The following is a 23,970-nucleotide window of genomic DNA, read 5'->3' as shown; positions in this document are numbered from 1 at the left end:
ATATGTATGGCTATGGTTTTTAAAAAACTATATCAAATTTCTTTAATACTTGGTTTAATATATGGTTTTTAAAAAAACTATATCTAACTATATCAGAACAAATTTTGTACTTGCATTTTATAAATACAATTTTAAATCTACTATTCTGAAAGTCTAGTTAAAATGCTTGAAAAAGAAGTAAAAAAAGTAAAAAAAAAGAAAACTAAAAGTATGCAAAAAAACTTAAAAAACAAAAGTAAAAATAACATTTATAAATAACATAAATATTTATTTTAAATTTAAAAAGTAATATAAGATGCATTTCTTGCGAGAAAAATTTTTTATAATCAAATTTAAGTCTCAGCTCATGTGAGAGACTATTTAAGTCTAACCTGACCAAAATTATAACCATTTTTTTAGTTTCTAGCTTAACTGGTGGTAATCAAAGTAAAACACTATCAATTGGTAGTAGTCTTAAAATAATTTATTGTTTGGAAATATTTATGGGAAAATTATAAATGGAGCAATCCAAGAACATTTCTTTGAGAAGTTCAACAAGAAGTAGTATCAAAACTTGATCTGGTGTTTTTTATTTCAACATTAGGAGAAAAGTTTCAACAAAATTTTCTCCTGTCTGCTAACCAGTCAAGCAATTTTACATTTATCAATAAGAAAGCAGTTTATTCAGCATAAGGCCATTAGCAATTGAGTCAAAAGCTTTTGACTGATACAGGAATATAACACTAAACTTTTACCCATTGTTAATCTCTCATTGGATATTGACACCTATTTGGTGAAAAATGCTAACAAAATTTATTGAAAGTTGAAGTTCAGTTACCAGATTTGAAAAAAGGGATTATCTTTGCAGATTTTCATATATTAAAAAAAGTATTGGTTTTAATGGATAAACTCATGTTAAAATAAAATAAAACTTTATATATATTTTGGAGTCCTCCAGAAAATAGAACTAATCTAATCCATTATCCTTATTGAATTTAACAAGCCTTTATAATAAATATTTTTGGTATATAGTTCAATGTGAAAATCGAAGAAATTTGTATTCTGTAAAATACAAATTTCAGTACAAATTAGTTATTTATGACATGAAATAAATAACCTGATGAAAAGTAAATAGATTTTTGTGAGTAAGTTCAGATAAACCAAAAGAAGATGAAGCCATTAACCATTGATGTAACTATTTTATGAGAAAATTCAATTGAGACTAAAAATCGGGTCAGATAGAAATATAGAATATATGCATATGGAAAAACATTAGGTAAAGCTTTCTAAAAGTATCTGATGAAATATTATCCAATGATAGTTCATCAGATACTTAAAAATACATCCAGCTACTGTCTTGTAGGAGACCTCCTAGGCAAAGACTTTAGGGGTAGGCAGAATAATTCTGCTAACCAGCCTCAAACCCCTTCTTCATCTATTAGGTTAGCATAGATGTAAATCTGTGTTACATTGTTTCCTGCATAGGATGATGAATGCTGGATCTTCTTGACTCTACTTATAGGTTTTTGCTTGTGCCTCTTTGATAGTGGCTATGGAACTCTTCCTGTTATCTCCTAATGAAAGTACAGCTCTAAAACCCAGTTTAATGGTTCTGAGGCTGACTGGTAGTAAGGTTTCCCAAACTTTGTGGTAGCTCTCAAAGAGGCTGATTCCATCAACAGCTGCAAAATATCAGAGTCTTAATAGTGCCATGTAGCGTTTAAACATAAAAAAACCATCCTCACCAACTGACTGTTTTAATATATCTTTTACAAATACTCATGGTCTGCGAAGCAACCTTCCATCAGTTGAACCTTACCTCTTGAAAAATTCACTAGACTTGCTTGCTCTTAGTGAGACTAATTTAAATTCTACTATTCCTTCATCTAATCTCAGTGTTGATGGGTACTATCCTTTAATATGCAAAGACTCCAATAGTCACATGCTTAGCTAGGGGGTATACATTTGCACCAATTCACCTAGTTGTCATGAAATCAGGTTCGAATCCTTTGACAATTCTTTTATGTGCTTCCGCTTAGCCCCTCTTCACTCTATCACATTTCTCTTTGTTCTTTACACATTTCTCTTTGTTCTTTACACATTTCTCTTTGTTCTTTACACATTTCTCTTCGTTCTCCTTTTTCCCAAGACTGCACTTTATTAGATGCAATTTCTGATCAAATTAACCATGCCCTCTCTCTTTACCCTTCTGCCAATGTTGTTGTTATTGGTGACTTTAATGCTCATCATGCTGAATGGCTTGGCTCTAACCCCACTGACCCTGCTGGCATTAAAGCCTATAACCTAAGCATTTCTCAATCTTTAAGCCAGATAGTTAACTTTGTGACTCGTTTCCCTGACAACCCTAACCATTTAGCTTTACTCCTTGATTTACGGCTTGTCTCTGATCCTAGCTTGTGCTGAGTTTCTCCTTTTTCTCCTTTAGGTGGTTCTGACCGTGCTATGATCACTTTAAATCTTTATTCTCGTAGTTCCTTTTCGAACACACCCTATCATTGCACTACATACTACCCTAAAGCTTTACGTAAAGCTACACTGGAAGCTTTTATTACTTCTTGCCGGTTCCAAGTCAAGCCTCATTCTACTCTATGGTTTTTACCTTCTTGTGCAGCTGCTATATCTAATCATAATAATTTTTTTCAAAAGAACAACTCTCTTGAGAACAAACGATGTAGAAATCAATGTAAAAAGGTGCTGTCAGATGCTAAGCTCCATTGTTCTCAGTTCAATAAATCTTGTCTCTCATTTAGGTTCTAGAGACTTTTGAAAAATCTTCAACAGCGTCATTAACAAGGCTAGGTCTAACATTCCATCTCTCATTCATAAGACTGATCTTATTACCTCTTCAAATGATAATACAGAACTATTTGCAAAGAACTTTTCTTCAAATTTGACTCTTGAATCTTATGGCCATTCTCTTCCTTCCTTTCCAACTAAACATGTTAATCCATTGTTAGACATTCTAATCACTCCAGCTTCCATTGCTAAAGTCATATATTTATTAAACTCTTCTACGGCTTGTGTTCCAGACAACATTCTTGTCATAGTCTTACAAAATTGTTCTCCAGAACTCTATTCAATTCTCTCTAAACTATTTAATAAGTATTTGACTGAGTCTTGTTTTCCTGCCTGCTAGATAATTTTTTGTTCTAATTTTCAAAAACTCTGAACATTCTGACCCCTCTAATTATCATCTGATCAGTCTTTCTTTTATTAGCAAGGTCTTTGAGTCCTTGATAAACAAAATTCTCATATTCTATCTTGAGTCAAATAACTTAGTGTCAGGCAACCAATACGGTTGTCAATCCTCTCACTCTACAGCTGACTTGCTAACTGCTGTGACTGAAAGATTTTATTGTACATTAGATGGAGGCAGAGAGGCTAAAGCTATTGCTCATGACATATCTAAGTCTTTTGACAAAGTTTGACATGCTGGTCTTCTCCAAAAGCTTGTTTCATATGGTGTATCTGGGAACGTTTTTGAGATTATGAAATGGTTTCTTTCTAAATACTTTATTAAAGTCATCCTAGAAGGAATTTTTTTTCTTTATTTCTAGTAACTTCTGTGGTACCTCAAGGTCCTATCCTTGGTCCTGTTTCATTTCTTATCTATATTAATGATCTATCCAACAATCTTACATTTAAAGTGGCTCTATTCGCTGATGACTCAAATTTATACTCCTATCTGGACAAAATGTCTTCTTTCGATCGCCAAGAACAGGCAACTGGTCTTGAATCTGATCTCACTTCTGGAAAATATTGGGCTCACAGTGGCTTGTAAATTTTAACTCCAACAAAACTCAGTTATTTACTGCAAACAACTATCGCAATACTGTCGATATATGAATGGCAACTATAATGAATATAATAAATCCTATAATGAATGGAACCCTCTCACTGAGCCCTCTTCTTTATGTCTTCTTGGATTATTGTTTATTACTGACCTTTCATAGAAACCATATACACCTACCTCTACAAATCTCTTATTTGTCCCTGTATGGAATACTGTTGTCATATTTGGGCTGGTTCTTCTAATGATGCTCTTTCTTTTCTAAACAAGGTTCAAAAACACATTGTAAATGTTGTTGGACCCGCTCTATCTGCTAAGGGGTCGTCCATAAATTACATCATGCTTTTTTGCAGGAGTAGGCAATTTTGTGACGATTTGTTATTTGGGGGAGGGGTCTTGATTTTGTGATGCAACATTTTTTTTTTTACTTTCAAATCTAGAGGAGACTTTCTTTTAATTAAGAGTATCTGACCATGCCAAAACCCTCATTTGATGTATCTACATGTTGATTGTAAAAAAAAAACTATGCCTAAATCTTACTTAGTCGATGTGTACACTCCATTAACGGAGTAGTTACAGCCTGTTAACAGACTGTTACGACTGTAATAATCTATGAGCAGTGCACATTCTGCGCTTTGGCTTTATATGGTAAGAACTTTATTTATTTAGTGCAAAAAAGTGTGCAGCAACAAAAAAACAACCTTGGTGCACTAGAAGAAAAAAATATCGATACTGAGAAGTGAACCTGGAACCCTTGGTTAACTAACCTAAGGCAGTATCCACTAGACCACGCTAACGTTACAAGTTATGAGAAAATTATATTTATAAAATAACATTTTTACATCTACAATATATTATATTGTATTATTATGTATTATATATTATATATATAATATTTTGCATGTATTATATATCGGAAGAATAGGTTTTCAAAATTGGTATCACGTTTAGGATAGCAATGTTAATTTATACAATTTTACATGGAACTTTTGGGTTGAAAAAAACATTAAACAGACTGAAAAGTCCTAATTAACTCAAAGAAGCTTATATTAGCTTATTAAGATCATATAAGCTTATTATAGATATTATATTTCAAATAATTTTGTATTTTGTAGAATTTTGTGCATGCATGCTCTAAAAAATTTTATTTGTCTAGTTTTTTTTCCACACTAGTACCCTTTAGTACACTAGAACTCTCTCCTATGTTCATGTTTTCCTGACTCATACAATTTTTAACTTTTTAAGTCTTCTGCCAACTCCAACTTTTTAAGTCTTCTGCCAACTTTCCTTGCTCTATAATTCTAGTTTTTTCTTCTAGTAACTCCCAACTTAATAGTGGTTGCTTGCAGCCAGCTTGCAGTTGAGAGAGAATCAGAATAAAAATAAACAAAAAATAAAAAAATGTTTTAAATTAATTTTAAATAAAATACTTTGGAAAATAAAAAAAACTAAGGTTTTTACTAATTCGTTATAAAATATTAAAATTATTAAATTTATATAAAAAATTAATTCCTTATAAAATAATTAAATTAAAACGGCAAAACAAACATTTTATTTAAATTCCAAAAATATTACATTTCATTCAAGTTGTAAACAAAATAATTAAATTAAAAATGAAAAAATGTTTTATTAATTAAAATAAAGGAATCAAAATTAGCAAAAAAATACATAATAGTACAATTTTTCTTCTGATTTTTAAGCAAACAGCGGCGAATCTGTGCTTATTTTTCTATCAATCGTTAAATATTTACAAGTTTGTCAACTTGTCAAACTCTGATTCAAAATTTTGTGTTGATCTGATGCTAACCTAAAACGGCAATTTTTTGCTAAACAAGAACAGCAATTTTTTGCTGATCTTGTTTTTCTGAGGGTTAAAAAAATGTCATAAAATAAGTATTCTTACTGTTTATAAACAACCTTAAAAAATTAAAACAGTTTTAGAATAATAATTGATTGTTGGGTGGCTTATTGCCATTAATATCTACTTTTACTTAAAAATATTTTTTAAAGTATTGTACTTTGCCACATTTTAAATCATATACATTACTGAGTAAAAAAAATATTGCGCATTAAAAAATTACAAAAAGAATGATTTAATTTTTTTAGTCGATAAAAGATAGCAACTGTTTTATAAAAGTGTTTCTTTATAATTTTCATTTATTAATGTTTTAAGTAAGCACGTTTTTAATGTCTTCATCATTAAAAACGTGCGTCGCTTATTTTTTGAATTTCAATCTTTCTTTTAGAACTTTAAAATAAAATTTTAAAAAGAACTTTAAAAGAAAATTAAAAATGAAGATTTATTATGTTTACATTATACATGAAAAATAACTTGTTATTTTTAATTAATTATATATCATAGTTACACAAATTATTGGCTTTATTTTAAAGATGTTCCTTTAAAATGCTCCTTTTATTGAGGAAAAAAATTATTTATTAAAGCATTTTTTACATATTTGCATAGCAAGCATATCTTCACAAAATATAATGATAAATTTGCCTATTCTACATTTCTGCAAATTTTGCAAGAAACAAGAAAAAAAAAATGCTTTAACTGATAAAATGAGTATTAAATAATGACATTGTAATATTGTATTATTTGTATTAATAAACGCACACTTAAAAATATTACTTAAATATAATAACTGTAAAGATATACAGAAAAGAATAGACCTTGTTGTTCATGTTTTTTATTCAACAGGTCTGTCACCTGAAAATGGCTGTTGAAAAAATAACTTAATGAGAAGTAATAAAAAAAGTAACTACTTAGTAATGAGCTACTTTTTATTATTACTTGAGTTAATTTTTCAATCTGTAACGTTTACTTGTACTTGAGTAAAACTTCACTCAAGTAACAGTACTTTTACTTAAGTAGAAAATTGTGTTACTTTTTCCACCTCTGTGCTTATATTTATAGCATAGGACTTTTTCAGAAAATGAAGAAAAAAATGAAGAAAAATGAAAGAAGATTGCTGCCCCATGCTAAACCCTCATTTGATGAAGCGACACTCTTTTGCAGCAGCATGTTATAGGATTTAGATTTTAAGTCAATTTATATACTGAAGCCCTCTATATGCAACTCTTGGAATTAGGAAAAATGAGGTTGGCAATTTATTGCTGACCTCATACTGTAAGAGATCAACATCAGGTTGGCAAAAAAACTTTATGATAACCCCAAAGAGGTTACCATAAAACACAGAAACAGCAATTTTTTGCCAACCACAAACACTTTTAAGTTACCAGCTAGGTTGGCATTGCCGAATGCCAACCCTAATTCTGAGGGCTGTATATGTGTATGTATACAGGCTTGGACAGGAATAGTGTGCGATCAAATGTTATTGCTTATGTAAATGATTTTTGATTTTTTTTGACAACTTGACCACGACTGTTTAGATGTTTTGACGATTTAAAAATATCAAAAATGCGCTGAAAAAGAAACACTATACTAAACTTAAACTAGAAAGAAATTTAAAAAAAAATGAAAACAACTCCTTTTGAAAAATAAAAAATAAAAGCACTAATGTAAAACTCAAAAAACTTTAACTCGAAAGCAAAAATTACTTTTGTTATATTTTTAATTGCATTTGAAATAAATTACTTTAAAACTGATCTTTTTAAAGGGTTTTATTAAAGTTATGTAAAACGCTTTTACATTAAGCAACAAATTGCTTCTAATTATCGTTTAATAAATGAACAAATTTTATTTAAGTTTTTAGAAAGTTTTATATATAATATTTTTAAATTGTATAAACATTTATTTTTTCAAAAAAAAGATAAATATTTTAAATAGTAATGAACTTAATTAAAAAATAAATAAATAGTCTAAACTTATTCATAGCTATCATAATTGAAAAAAAAAAAAAAAATCTTTTTTTTAACTTTTAATTATGATAGCCATCAAAAACATTTGTTTAAAAGATTAAAAAAACAACAACGTAAGATTACAAGATACTTCAAAACTTTTACACTAGCCAATAAAACACATTATTGTATAACTTATATAAATTGTTCATACACTTGTTCTTTGCAGTAACAAAAAGTCTCTAATTTGTTCATAATTTAAAGTAACATTTAAAATTTTTTTCAAAAAACAATCAATTAAATTTTTTTTAGAAAGATATGAAAAATTAGTTTTAAATGCTCATCATTTAATTTTTATCACGTGTATCATTTAATTAAACGCTTATCATTTAATTAAACAATAAATCATAAATTTAATCATTAAAAATAAATGCCAACATAAAAAAAATGTATACATATCATTTTTTGGTAATTTACACAAAATGCGTTTATTTTAAACAATCATTATAATTATTTTTTTATTTTATTTAAATCTTCACGTAAATTAAAAACTTCAGAAAAGATCAATGATTAAAAGTTATTCATAGTGCAACAATTATTTTATAGCATTTAAATTGTTAAAACATCAAAACAGCCTTGTAAAATTGTAAAGAAAAAAAACTATAAATGTGATCAGTTACAGCATGCGATCGCACGCTATTCCTGTTCAAGCCTTATATATATATATATATATATATATATATATATATATATATATATATATATATATATATATATATATATATATATATATATATATATATATATATATATATATATATATATATATATATATATATATACAACCCGTAGATGTTGTCTGAAAGTTTTTTCCATATTTTGTTGACAAAAAGTAAAAATTAAAATGCAAGCCCGGAATTTTTTTTTTTTATTAATTGATAGACTGCCTGCCCTAACCAAACCCTCAGTCGATGTAGCAACACTCCCTTGCGGGTCAGGCTAAAAGATAGTAGATGTAGCAACACTCCCTTGCGGATCAGGCTATTTGTCAGTCGATGTAGCAGCACTCCCTTGAGAGTCAGGCTATTTGTTAGTCGATGTAGCAGCACTCCCTTGCAAGTCAGGCTATAAGATAGTCGATGTAGCAACACTCTGCGCATGATTTACAGTAAAAATAAAAACATTTTATTAAAAAAATTAAAAATAAAAACATTTTATTAAAAAAAATAAAAATAAAAACATTGTTTATATTGTTAAAAACATTCAGAATGTTTTTAAAACATTCTGGTCAATTAAATTTGCGTTTTTGTGGTTTTTTTTAAAAACGATTTATTTGTAATTAAATTAATGGTTTTTACTTTCGTCTAACATGCAAATGTTGGACAAAAGTCAAAAGCATCACTAATACATGTTGTCTTATCAACGTCAATGAGATACAATGAAGTATTTTCAGTTGGTGCAATGCTGTGTTTTACTCATTTAAAACAAGTAACTGTTTTATCTAGAGTCAATGAAAACACTAATTTATGTACAGAAAAACAAACAAAACAAGAACAAACATATATGACACCTGCTACTCCAGATAAAGAATTTGACCCCGGTGAAATTATTGTTTCACAAGAGATTTAGGACGAATCTCTTAGAAGCTGTGAGAGTGTAACTGAGGTTCTTAATGCAAGTCTAATAAAATATAGATTAAAAAGGAAGTTCAAATATCTTGAAGATACTACTAAAGATAAGTTAAAGCGCAAGTATGTTTTCTTAGGAAACTTATTAAAAAAAAAGTTTGCGGAACCTGTAGCTCCTGGACAAGAGAAAGTACTTATAGATTTTCTTAACAGTAAAAATGTTAATAAAATAAATAGCCCTCTCCCAAATGAAATTATTCATGCTCAGAAAGTATATAAACAAAGTGATTCCATGGGAAAGTTAGTTATCCTTTCATTATTAGACCATACTAAGTATACCAAAATGTTTATAATGAATACATTTGAGTGTACCAAACACCGTATAGAAATAGCAAGAAAATGGCATGAAGGGTTGGCATTTCCAGAGAAGAAAGTGTTCATCCAATTTAGTCTTGGTCAAACAAAGTGTGAACATTTCTTAGATTTTATATTTACACACAGCATTTTGCATGATTTTGCTTATGGAATAAAAAAATTGAAATACGACAGCGGTGAAGAGCAAAAGATTTAGCCACGCTATCATGTTCTATCAAAAAAGTTGCATCGAAAATAATTATGTACCATTATCCGATTCAAGTATGTGGAAAGTATTGCATGCAATAAAACCCTAAGTCGAAAAAGCTTAGCTGGATAAGATGATGTCACTGCTTCAGGAATGAATGGTTTTCAAACATTACAAAAATTGGCATGAAGATTTAATTCTAAACCTCTCGAAGCTGCCCTTGAGAAAGAAAAAAGGTATCTGAAAACAAGTTATCAAACCATTTGTAGTGTCAATGACTCAAACATTTCTTCTCATAGCTCAAAACATGCTTTATCAGATCCATCTAAAAAAAATCTTCAATCCAACACAGAGATAGAAGTGCTATGTGTTGATTGTTATGATTTGTGCAAAGCTATCGAGATGATTAAAGAAGTAGCAATTCAAAATTCTGGTGCTGATTTGATTTATGATTTGGAAATTGCTGTAAAGGATGTATTAAACTACATATTACATCTGATTAGAGATTCTCAACAGAAAAAGGCAAAAATCGAAGCTTTTAAGCAACTAAACGATGAAACAGCTTTCTGGCTTAAAGATTTTTGTCAAAAATTATTCCGGTTCGATACAGAGAGGGCCAAAGAGAGTATTTTGGCAAGAAAGGAATGAGTTTACATGTGGATATATTCTTCATAAAAATAGCAGGAAAGTTATTAAAGCGTGTTTACTTTACTTCAATGTATAGGTGTGATCAGAGAATAGGCGATGTTGTTTCATTAGCCACTGCAGTTATAGACCAATTCAGAATTGATCAATTGCATTTCAAGATGTTTACCAAATCTGATAATGCTGACTGCTATCAGGGAAATCTTTCAGCTGAAGCAATCTACAATATATACAAAGAGAGAAATATAAAATTGCTGAGATATGATTATAATGAACCCTGTTGTGAAAAAGATCAATGTGGCAGGGATAGTGCAGTTGGAAAGACAATCTTAAGGAGTTACGTTGATTCTGGAAATAATCTTTTGACTGCTGAAGATATACACAAGACTATGCATTATAGTTTTGGCGCTAAAGATGCAAAAGTAGCAGTTGCTCAAATTAGCATGATAAAACTGTAGTTACTGGGCCAAAGATTAAGAACATTAGCAACCATCACTTATTTGAGTTTGATGAGATAAGTATGAAGATGCTATTTCGATATCGGTGAGGGAATTGAAAAAGAGCATGGAAATCTTAAAATTCAACCTTTGATTAATTTGTTGTTGCCATATAGCAAAACAGATAATTCAATTAAGCGAAAAAAGTCACTAAAGGAAAATCAGAAAATTGACAGACAATTATGTTTATTAAGATTTTGCACTGAAATCAATTGTACCTTATTATTTGAAAGTGATGCCGAGTTAGAAGAACACATGCTATCTGGTCTTCATACAGTTCCAAAATCATTAACATCATTGGATAAAGTTTGCAACTCATTTGTTCATAAGATGAAAATTACTTCACAACTAAATATACAGATTTCTTCATTCTCTAACAATGTTTCTGTTAAAGACAAACCACATTGCATGAACATTTTTGTATTAAAAGGTTGGACATTACCAGTTTGAAGTTTTTTTTAGATTTTTAAGTCAACAGAAAGCACTGTTATATAGATACTTTATTCATTGAGGAGAATCAGGTAATAAAATGAGCTCTGAGCAGGTTCACATGCATAAGTGTGACTGGCATATGCGAACTGGCATAAGTGCGAACTGGCACAAGCGCGAACTGGCATAAGTGCGAATCACTTGCAAAAACTGGCATAAGTGCGAACTAGCACAAGCGCGAACTGGCATAAGTGCGCCAAAACAATTTGCAAACATTGGCATAAGTGCGAACTGGCATAAGTGCGAACTGGTATAAGTGCGAAACAATTGCAAAAACTGACATAAGTGCGAACTGGCACAAGTGCGAACTGGCATAAGTGCGCCGAAAAAATTTGCAAACATTGGCATAAGTGCGAACTGGCATAAGTGCGAACCAATTGCAAAAACTGGCATAAGTGCGAACTGGCACAAGCGCGAATTAGCATAAGTGCGCCGAAAGAATTTGCAAAGATTGGCATAAGTGCAAATTGGCATAAGTGGCGAATTGGCAAGTTCGCACTTATGCCACTTCGCACTTATGCCAATGTTTGCAAATTCTTTCGGCGCACTTATGCCAGTTCGCGCTTGTGCCAGTTGGTACTTATGCCAGTTTTTGCAATTGATTCGCACATATGCCAGTTCGCACATATGCCAGTTCGCACTTATGCCAATGTTTGCAAATTCTTTCGGCGCACTTATGCCAGTTCGCGCTTGTGCCAGTTTGCACTTATGCCAGTTTTTGCAATTGATTCGCACATATGCCAGTTCGCACTTATGCCAGTTTGCACTTATGCCAATTTTTGCAAATTCTTTCGGCGCACTTATGCCAGTTCGCACTTATGCCAGTCTTTGCAACTGCTTCGCACTTATGCAGATTCGCAGTTATGAAATTCGCACTTATTCAGCCTCCTCCTTCCACCTGATCAATATGTAACTAGCCAACAGATAAGATCTTTATTTTCAAGGTAGGCATTGTTGATATTAAAACTTTTACAAATTAGATTATGTTTCTGATTGTTAAATAGTTCTTTTGCAAATATGAAACTAAAACTTCAGTGAAAACTGTAATTTTGTTTGTTCACAATGTTTAAAAAAATGTACAATTGACATTGTTGTAGATTTAGTAACCTGAAAAGAAAAGGTACGCTAGTAGAACCGACAACAGAAAATGATGAAAACAGTCAGATTAACGGTAACAAAGAAGTTTATGGCAAAAACGATGACTGTAATCAGACAGGGGACAATGAAGATGATGATAAATATAAGGAAGACATCGCCGACCTTGGAAAAGAAATTTGTCTTGCATGAAAAGTGAATGATTGGGTTGCTACTGTATACAGGGACAAACCCAGACCTGTTTTAGTACCGCTGAAGCAGTATGGACGCCCAAAAAAAGGCACCCTAAAATTATTTTTAATTTTTCTTTTACTTTTTTTATTAAAAAAAAAAAATATAAATAACTTTCAGTTAATTTTAGCTACCTCGTTTTTTCTTCAGGTCAATAAAATGAATTAAAAAGAAATTGCTTTTTTACGTAATTACGTGACTAAACTGTCCTTTGGTTATGTTTGTTTTAAAAAAAAAGAATCTCGTTACAAAACCTCATTTTAAAAACTTGTTGCAAAATTTTATAACAATGAAATGTATATAAATTTGCTATTTTGAAAGATAGGAGCAATTTTAAAATTCTCATTCAGAGTGAAGTTAACTTTTGTTTTATGGCAATTAAGAGTAAACTGCTTTTGATAATAAATAAACTTAAGTCAAAATTTTCAGTGTTAATAACTATCACGCAAATTTAATTTTTTAATGAATGAACTTTTCATCTTTTGCTATTTTAGTTTACTGGAGGAAAATGAAAAGACAAAATTTAAACTTTTTCAGAAAGTTTTGTTTCTTTTCCTTTTTTTTTTTTTTTTTTTGGCTTTTAAAATAATAAAAATAACAATTACAATAAGCTAATAAAGGTTTTATTACGATCTGTTTAAAATAACCCATAGTAAATGTAATTTATTTATTAAACGTAATTTTTTAAATTATACATAATAACTAAAAAAATACTCTATATTCTTAAAAGTATGTTTTTTAAAATATAATACGTTTTTTAATCGAAAAAATATAACATTTTAAAAATTATGTTTACCGCTTTAATTATGATCTAATAATATCTCCTATCTAATAAATCTCCTATCTAATAAATCTCCTATCTAATAATATCTCCTATCTAATAATATCTCCTTTAATTATGATTAATTTAAAAGACGCCTTAAAATCACTTTAAAAATTATTAACCTTTAGTAAAAATTCATTGAACAGATTTGCTAATATTTAAATCAAAATTTTAAAACTAAAATAATATTAAATACATTTATTAAATGCCTATTTCTTTTGTTGGAATAGTTATTTGAATACAAGACATAAACATTTTTTTTGTTGAAATAGTTATTTGAAGACATAAAACTATTTTATTAATTTTACAAATATTACCCGATATGTAAAAAATATATTATGAAATGTAAATATTAATTAAAAATTGTTTAAAGCTTTTAATCATTTAAATAATAATTATTTAAAATATTAATAACTACTAAAATTAAATTTACAAAATATAGTTAATAAATGCTTAAAATACTTTAAACAATTTTCAATAAATATTTACTAATAGCGTGGTATTTGGAACAAAAGCGTTTATCCAAGTCTTAAGTAAAATAGTTTTCTTATCCAAACGAGAGTAACATCGTCCACCAGTAAATTCATGTATTCAACAAATGTCTTTAAATCAACTCCTTATCTTAGGATAAAACTAACAAGATAAACACAAATGATTGAAATGATGATAAAAAATCATTGTCGCAGCCACAGTTTTAAGGAAAGAGGAGGTTTTTTACAATTAAATGTTTGACTTATGTTTTATTTAATTAGCAATAAAGTTTTCTTGCTGTTCAATTTTTGTTCAGTTTTTAATTCATGTTATATCATGTGTGTGACAAAATGACACAATTTTTTTTAATTATGTTAGAACCATGTTGTATCGACATTTAGGCATGTTTACATTTTCACAAAACATAGCCTCTGCCATAATGGGTCTTTTTGTAAGTATACTATAACATTTTTTTTCAATTTCAAGCCTTAATCTATAAATAGGCCTTAGGGATCACATAACTTTCTTTTATTTTTAGACTCAATACCTACGATACTTACAAATCCTGAAAGAAAAATCGTGTGCAACACTTTGCCGTTAGAATTAACTCCCATTTAAATTTTTTTTTTTTTTTTTAAACATCTTCGCTTCCAACAAGGCTGCAAGCAGCTACTAATTAAAGTTGGAAGTTACTGTAAGAGAAAAGATGAAGGTTGTAGAGCAAGATAACGATTGACGGACGATTTAAAAGATTGCAAATTATATGAATCAGGAAAGCAAGATGAAGGAAGCGAATTCCAAAGAACTGATGTTCGAGGAAAAAAACTAGACGAATAAGCGTTTTTGGAGCACTTAGGAACAGTCACAGAAAAAGGATGACACTTAATTGAATGACGAGTAACACGAGAATGAATTTTAGTAGATGGCACAAGAGACGCTAGCTCTTTAGAGCAGTGCCCATTATAGTATTTGTAGAAAAGAGAAAGAGAAGCAACATTACGACGATGTGATAATGGTTGAAGGTTGGCTGCAAGAGCAGGTCCAACTATGTTTACAATGCGTTTTTGCACCTTGTCTAAAAGAGAAAGGGCATCATTAGAAGATCCGCCCCAGATATGGCAACAGTATTCCATACAAGGCCGGATTTGAGATTTATAGAGATAGAGAATAGAATCCAGAGTAAGAAAGTGGCGAGCTCGATAAAGAGATGCAACCTTAGCAGATGCTAATTTTGCAACCGATTTGATATATGGTTTCCAAGAAAGATTGGAAGTAAGAGTTAATCCTAGAAGATGAAGAGTAGGTGACTCATCGAGTACATCACCGTTCATAAATATAGGAAGGTCTAAATTATTGCGATAACGATTGGCTGAAAAAAATTGAGTTTTATCTGAATTAAAGTTCACCAGCCACTGTGAGCCCCATGCTGTAGCAGAAGTGAGATCCTTTTCAAGCTCAAATGCCCCCTCCAGGCAATCAGAGGGTGTTGGTTTCTTATCACGACAAGAATAAATGGTAGTATCATCAGCAAACAATGCCACCTTAGATGTGAGAATATCTGTAAGATCGTTAATGTAAATTAAAAAGAGTATAGGGCCAAGGATAGAACCTTGAGGAACCCCTGAAGTTACAGAATAAGAAGAAGAGTGTTGTCCATCGAGGACACCTTTTATGCTACGATTGGAAAGGAAGGATTCAATGATCTTAAAGATGTTGCCGGATACACCATAAAAAGAAAGCTTATGGAGAAGACCAGCATGCCAAACTTTATCAAACGCTTTTGAAATGTCAAGAGCGATGGCCTTAACCTCTCCACCTTCATCTAATGCACGATAAAACCTGTCAGTTATTACTGTTAGCAAATCAGCTGTAGAACGAGAAGATCGAAATCCATATTGATGGTCAGAAAGTAAGTTATTAGATTCAAGATGAGAAATTAAGTGTTTGTTAATTAAAGATTCAAAAACCTTGCTTATGATAGGAAGAAGACTTATGGGACGGTAGTTAGACGAATCAGATCGCTCCCCAGAATTTTTGAAGATAGGGATAATAGATGCGGCTTTCCAGCAGGCTGGAAAACAAGACTCTGATGAGCACTTGTTGAATAGTTTTGAGAGTATAGACGACAGCTCCGGAGAGCACTTCTGCAAGACAATAACAGGTATGTTGTCTGGGCCACAAGCTGTAGAAGAGTCTAGGCAGGAGATCACTTTAGATACAGATGCTGGAGTGATATGAATGTCAAGCAATGGATCAACCTGTTTGTTGGCAATATCAGGTAGAACGCAATTAGTGGAATCAAGAGATGATATTGATGAAAAGTTTTTAGCAAACAGTTCGGCTTTGTCTTTAGGTGAGGTGACAAAGTCTGAACCATACAAGAGAGGTGGAATTATAGATTTGCCCTTATTATTGATATTATTAAAGATTCTCCAGAAGTCACGAGAGCCTAATTTTTGAGATGAGATACGAGATTTCATGACCTGAGAATAGCGGGTTTTGGTGTTAGACAAAACCTTTTTACAGTTGTTTCTAGCAGTAATAAACAGACGTCTGTTTTCTGGAGAATTGTTTTGCTGATAAATATGGAAGTAACGGTTTCGATTGGCAATCGCAGCAGCACAGTGTGAGGAAAACCATGGAGGAGAGTGAGGCTTGACCTGAAATCGTCGAGAGGGAATAAAACATTCCATGCCAGCCTGAATCCACGAAGTTATGTAAGAAGCACATTTGTCGACAGGAAGTTGAAAGATTTCTACCCAAGGGCCATCACAAAGAAAATCACGGAAAGAATCCCAGTCAGCTTTACTGTAGTTGTAAGAGGTTCGATAATAGGGGTATTCAGGTGATGAAGAAGAATGAGATATTAGTTTTAAAGAGATCAAACTGTGATCAGAAGCACCTAAGGGTGAATGTGGAGAAACTGAGCACTGACTAGGATCAGAAACAAGACATAAGTCGAGTAGAGAAGGTAAATGATTAGGGTTGTCAGGAAAGCGAGTTGGAAAGCTGACTATTTGAGTTAGGGATTGAGAAAGGCAAAAGTTGTGGGCTTTAATGCCTGCAGAGTCACTGACACTAGAGCCAAGCCATTCAGAGTGGTGAGCATTAAAGTGACCGACAACAACTATATTATTTATTATTATTATATTTATTATTATTATATATATTATTTATTATTATTTATTATTAACTATATTATTTATTATTATTTATTATTAACTATATTATTTATTATTATTATATTTATTATTATTATATATATTAACAACTATATTAATTAACAAAACTGAATGTTTTTGTACTTTTGAATTATGATAATTGCCCACTGCACAGTGTCACACAACTTTTTTATATTTTTTGGAGAGAGCTTTTGGGTTATGTCTGATATTAACTACAAAAGTTTTGTGCAGCTTTTTGCCTTGCCAAAAAAATGGATTCAAAAACTTTTCCCCAACAGGTTTTCTCTATATTCTGATCAATATATAAAAAATTCAAGCAATTTGGAGGAGGTCACTTCCACAGATTCAGGAATTTGCCTGATTCTTACAAAAAACGGCGTTTAAGGAAATTTTTTTTCAAAAAAAATAATTTAAGCATATACTTAAACTTAATGAAATATAAATCGATTTATTAAACCAAATTTTTTTCTCAATTTTTGTTACAAAAAAATTTGAACGAAAAAAATTGAATGAAAAACTTAAATGAAAACATAAACTTAAAAACTATTTGAATGAAAAAATTATTTATAATTAAATTTTTAATGGTACGTTTATTATTCTAAGAATTTTAATAGTAATAGCAATAAATTATAAAAAATGTAGTATTGTATGTATATTGTATGTATGTGGTATACAGTAGCGTGCAAAAGTAACCAGACAAGAGCATAACTTGAGATAACTTTTGAATGAAAAGTCCAATTTCTTTCAAATTTTCACTGAAATGTTGAAAAATAGATTACAAATCTAAAAACAAATGAACAAATCTAAAAACAAATTTTTACTAGATCTAAGCAATCTAATTTTAAAAGTTCATTTAATTAAAATTTGCGCGTGCAAAAGTATTTAAACAGGAAAAAAAAACTTGAATTAGATTTCTTTTTAAACATTTTTTTAATTGAAAATGCTTTATCTTAAAGTAAATTGCTTTAGTACTTTGTCACACAGCCCATAGCATTGGTTACCAACTTCATAATCAAAATAATTTTGATTTTTCCCTATTCTTGTTTCAAAATATTCAATAAATCACGTTTACTTGATGGTTTTCAACCTGAAATTTATCAATCTATGTGTTCCCATAGATGTTCAATAGAATTATGGTCAGGACTTTGCAATGCCTATTCCATTAATTGAATTTTTTGTTTTTGAAAATGTCTTTTATAAGGGTTGAAGTGTTATTTGGGTCATTACCCTGCTAAAATATCCATCCTCGAGCCATGAAAAATAATCCACACAAAATGTCTTGGTAAATGCTAAAATTAAAGAACTTTATAATGTAAAATGTAGTGTTAACACAATCAAACATCTTGTGAGATCTGCAAATCTATTTGGATGACGTCCTACAAAGAAACTTTTTATTTATATAATGTATTGAAAAGCATGCTTAAGATTTGCTAATGAACATTTGAATTGGGCAAGAGAACAGTGATTGAAAGTACTTTTTAGTGATGAATTTAAGTTTATGTTATTTGGATCTGATAATATTAGATATGTCCGTCGACCAAAAAGCCATAAAAACGATCCTAAATACTAGCTACTAACAGTAAAGCAGAGAGGTCGAAACGTTATGAACTGGGCTAACTTGAATAGAGATTGTATTGGTCCTATTCATTTGATTGATGGCAAAATGGACAAAAATATGTATAAAGGATGTTATGCTACACATGCTAAAGAAAAAATGCTTCAAAGAAGGATGTTTAAGCAGAACAATAACCCAAAGCACACTTCAACCCTTGCGAAAAACATTTTCAAAAGCAAAGAAATTCGATTAATCGAATAGCATTAGTTAGTAAGTTAATTAAGGTCAGGACTTTCAATTAATCGAAATTCTTGACCTTAATTCTATTGAATGTCTATGTGATCGACAAATTTCAGGTCAAAAACCAACAAGTAAATGTGATTTATTGAATACTCTGAAACAAGAATGGGGAAAAATCAAAATTATTGTGATTATGAAACTGGTGGACTCAATGCCTTGTCACTGTCAAGCAGTAATCAATGCTAAGGGCTTCCCGACAAAGTACTAAAGCAATTTACTTTAAAATAAAAAGCATTTCCATTTTAAAAAATGTTTAAAAAAAATCTAATTCAAGTTTTTTTTCTGTCTGGATACTTTAGCACGCACAAATTTTAATTAAATGAACTTTTAAGATTAGATTGCTTAGATTTAGTAAAAACTCATTTGTTTTGAGATTTGTAATCAATTTTTCAACATTTCAGTGAAAATTTGAAAGAAATTGGACTTTTCATTCAAAAGTTTTCTCGAGCTATGCTCTTGTCCGGTTACTTTTGCACGCTACTGTATATCGTATGTATGTGGTATAGGTGGTAATGTTTTTTTGCTTCGACCTTACTCGTTTGATCTACAGATATGCATGCGTATACATTTTTTTTTTCTAAAACATTTCTATTTATTTAATTTGTTTTATTTTAAATGTGTTTTATGTTATAAAAACTTAACTTTATAAAACAGCAACATGAATAGCGTCACAAAGTTGTTTTATATTAACAAAAGCTCTAAACTTTGCAGTTTGTGTTATTGTTGCTTTACAGTTTTTTACAATAACAATTCAATATTCTTTAAAAATAACGCATTTTATCATCAATATGAACGTATTACTAAGAGTAATATTGTACTAAAAGTAATATCGTAATATAAAATTAAAAATTTATATTTTATTTTTATTTAATTGTAATGATTGATTCTTTCGCTTAGAAAACGCTAATGCTTTAAGCTTGAAGCAAAGATCATAATAATATAACTTAATTCTGATAAAAAATATATAATTTAATTTAAAACTAACTTTATAAAAAAATATAATTTTATTCTGATAAAAAAAGTATTTAATTCAATTTAGATTTAAAAAATGTTTAACTTAATTTTGATTTATAAAATATATTCAAGTTTATTAAAATTAAAGTTAATGCTTGGGTTTAACTTAACTGTCAAATTTATTTAAAAATATTACTAAATATTGTTCAATATTTAAATTTTATTTATTATTTTATAAAAAAATTAGCTCATTTTTATCGCAATTTCTTTTTTCTGTTTTTCTTCCTAAACATTATTTATTACTCAAAATTAAATTTTAAATAAACGGCTGCATCAAAAATTTGCACAAAACGTAAGTTAAACTTTTATTAAAATGCAAGTTAAATCGCAGCAATTATTTTTTAATAAATGACATATACAGCGATATCATTTTAATAAATGATGCTTGGAAAAATAATCTTTGCTTTCACAACAAAATTGTTAATAAAAATAATAAACTGTTAATAAATAAAGTAAAAAAATCATTTGTAGTTGGAAAGTCGCAATTGGAAATTTGAGATATAATCATTTAAAAATTCAAAAATTTAACATATTTTAATTCATTTAAGCAAATGTCAAGAAAAGAAAGAAATTTTTTAATATCAAACATTTTTAAAAATCTGATATTAAATTTAATAAATTACTATTAAAAAAAATTAAAGAAAAAAAACATTCCCTTATAGTAATAATAAAAAAGAAGTTAATTAATATTTAACTCGTTTTGCGGTAATTAATATTATTGCAGTAATTAAAAAAATTAATGTCTTTAAAAAATAAAAAAATAAAGAGACTTTTATAACATCAAATTCACATTAGGCTATTGCGTTAAGCATTTTTTTATTTAAAACAAGGCCTGATATATATATATATATATATATATATATATATATATATATATATATATATATATATATATATATATATATATATATATATATACACGTATATATATATATCAACCCGTAGAATCAGGACAAATGAGGTCGGCAATAATTTGCCGACCTCAATCTTTTTGAGGTCGGCATCAGGTCAGCAAAAACTATCTGATACAAAGGTCTTACCATAAAACATAGAAACGAGGTCGGCAATTTTTTGCTGACCTTAAACACTTTCAGGTCAGCAGTTAGGTCTGCTATATAGTTAGGTTGATATATATATATATATATATATATATATATATATATATATATATATATATATATATATATATATGTATATATATATATATATATATATATATATATATATATATATATATATATATATATATATATATATATATATATATATATATATATATATATATATATATATATATATATATATATATATTGTCTACTTGTATTTATAACACTTACCATTTCTAATTCTTTTTTAAGGTCATCCATTTTAGTCTTTTTTTGACTTTTTTTAGTAGTTTTTTTTGTAATAACAGAATAGCTATCTGCATTCTAGAAAAAAATTAAGAACATATATTTATAACAACTCAAAAAACTTTCAAAACTTGATAACAACAAAAAATATAATCAAATTATATTTAAGTATAAATATATTTTAAATTATAAAAAGAGTTTGTATTTTTTTATATTTCTGTTTATTTCAGGGCTCAATTTAAAGGTCAAACATTGCTGCTTCCCGAACTGTTTTTGAGATCTGATTTATGGGGGCAACCAACCATTTCACATTTTTAATGAATAAATCAACAATGGTTTGTTGCCCTCTTCTAGAAGGTCTCAAAAATAGTCTGAGGGGCAGCGATGTCCGACTGTTAAATTGACCCTGCTATTGTAATCTGCTGATTTAATTAATACATAACAATTCTTTAGTTATACACATTTAGTTTTTGAACACATTATAACAAAATTATCAACTAAATAATTCAATGTAATACATTTTTTCACCTGAGTTGCAAAACATTGAAATACTTTTTAATATACTGTAGGTGAATATACATCATTTGAAAATATATGCTATAGCATGCTGTATCTCTATCTATAGTATTCTGTACGACAGTATGCATAATTTTTAACAGATTAGTGTGCATTTGAAGGCAGTCAAATAAAACACCATGCAACTTTATTATTTTTTAAAATCCAAATATACAAATATACTTTAAACTCTTAAGTTCAGATAAAGTTATTAAAGTATATAACCATTTTTAAAGTTTTGTACTATCAAAGTGATTTTAATGATTATGCAAATCACTAGAGTTTTAAAAATAAAATTTATAGATAATTTAGAGTTATATAGTTGGTTTATTGATATTTATTTTGGTCTTGCAGCACTATGCTATATCATAGTTATACATAACTTTTATATGTGTTATCAGTTACACATAGTTTTTGATTGCAAGGTGTCTGTGGTCTAGGCCTTACAAAAAAATTTCATTCTGAGGCCTTTGTCAATATTTATATAATCATAAGTATTGCTTATAAATAGCAATATTTCTGGATTTGTAAACAACTCTCATTATTAACATCTGGTATTAAAAATTTAATAAAAACAAAAAATAAAGTATTGCTATGTCTAAAACTATGAACTAATCTATTCCCATAATCTTGGTTTATTTTATGGTTATTATTTCCATAATCTTGGCAAATAAATGACATTAGTTTAAATGCAACAAAGACTTAAAGTTTTGGAAAATTATTTGTTTAGTGAGAAAATAATTTAGAAAATTTTATAGATAATTCCTTTAAAATTTATGATAACACAAATAATAGATTTTGAGAATTAAAAGGCACCTTAGAATTTTCAAAAAATCGATTCTTACTAAACTGTTTCTTAAATATTGTGCATTATAGTATTATGTAAGTGCTGATGCGTTAAGTTATATTTAACTTAATCGGTTTAAACTATTTTGTTTATACTGGTTTCTCCCTAAGCAAAGGGATCAAAGTATAAATACAATAGATAAGTTTATGCATATAAACTTATCTATATTATAAATAGCATATGCTTAATAGGTAATGTTTTATGCAAATTGCACCAAGTAAATTTTATAGTACAAAATAAAATAAAAAAATTTGTTATTGTAACTAACGTAACATAATGCTTTTTTTTAAAAGTGTACTAGTTTCTTACTCCTTTTAATTCCAATTCCCCTGGATCTGCCATAGTTGTAAATATTTAAGTTTTTCTTCAGCTTTTTTTTTTCTAAATCTATGAAAACGATATCTTCGACTGCTCTTCGCAACTACGAAAGCGCTCAGTATATTTATAAATTCACGCCCTAATTTTTTTTCATGATTTCAAATGCCATATAAAGCTTTAAAATGGTTTCTGGGAGGTTAATTTATTATTTTTTTTAGCTGCGTAAAACATATAATCAAAATTTAATTAATTTTAACTCAACTTTTGTTTACAAAAGTTAATAGAATGAATGTTTATATTGTTATTAATAATTATTATTACATACAAAAAAACGGTGTAAAAACTTTACTCTAAGGCCTTTAACAAAAGATTTAACAACGTCAATCTTGGCGCTTTATCTTGTATTAGACAATTTGATTTAGAAAATACCACCAATATCCAGAAAGATCTTTATTAATTAATATCATCAAAGAATAATTTAATCCTAATTGATAACTTGGTATCATGACAAACAAATTTATTTGTTAATCATAACTAATAATTTACTGTTAGTCATGATGATTTATTTGTTTGTCATGACTAACAAATTTATTTGTTAGTTATTATGTCAAGTCATCAATTAGGATTAAATTGTTCTTTAATTACTAGTACAAGTTTTAAACAGTGGTTGTTGCATTAATATCGTTAATTTTGTAGTGCTTTTCCTTTTGATATTCTTATGTATTATTATTAGAGGAACAAGTAGATAAATATTTTTTTTTTACTATTTTTAACTGAATTTATATTCATTGATAAATTTTAAATTTCATACAATA

The 23,970-nt window shown here is 28.9% G+C and overlaps 1 protein-coding gene across 1 annotated transcript in view; it reads right to left on the bottom strand.

Moving 5' to 3' along the window:
• The window catches only part of LOC136080775 (sodium/potassium-transporting ATPase subunit alpha-like), a 44,966-nt gene extending 21,666 nt beyond the window's left edge, over window positions 1-23,300 (bottom strand). Inside the window, exons 1-2 of the mRNA XM_065797867.1 lie at window positions 23,147-23,300; window positions 21,421-21,513 (exon numbers count right to left, since the gene is read on the bottom strand). Of these exons, the coding sequence (XP_065653939.1) occupies window positions 21,421-21,513; window positions 23,147-23,179 (126 nt within the window). The 5' untranslated portion in view covers window positions 23,180-23,300. The remainder of the gene's footprint in view (window positions 1-21,420; window positions 21,514-23,146) is intronic.
• Window positions 23,301-23,970: the final 670 nt, after the last annotated feature.

The sequence above is a fragment of the Hydra vulgaris genome, chromosome 05 (assembly GCF_038396675.1).
Source record: "Hydra vulgaris chromosome 05, alternate assembly HydraT2T_AEP".
Lineage (NCBI taxonomy): Eukaryota > Metazoa > Cnidaria > Hydrozoa > Anthoathecata > Hydridae > Hydra > Hydra vulgaris.
This window is presented reverse-complemented; position numbering and strand designations above follow the sequence as displayed.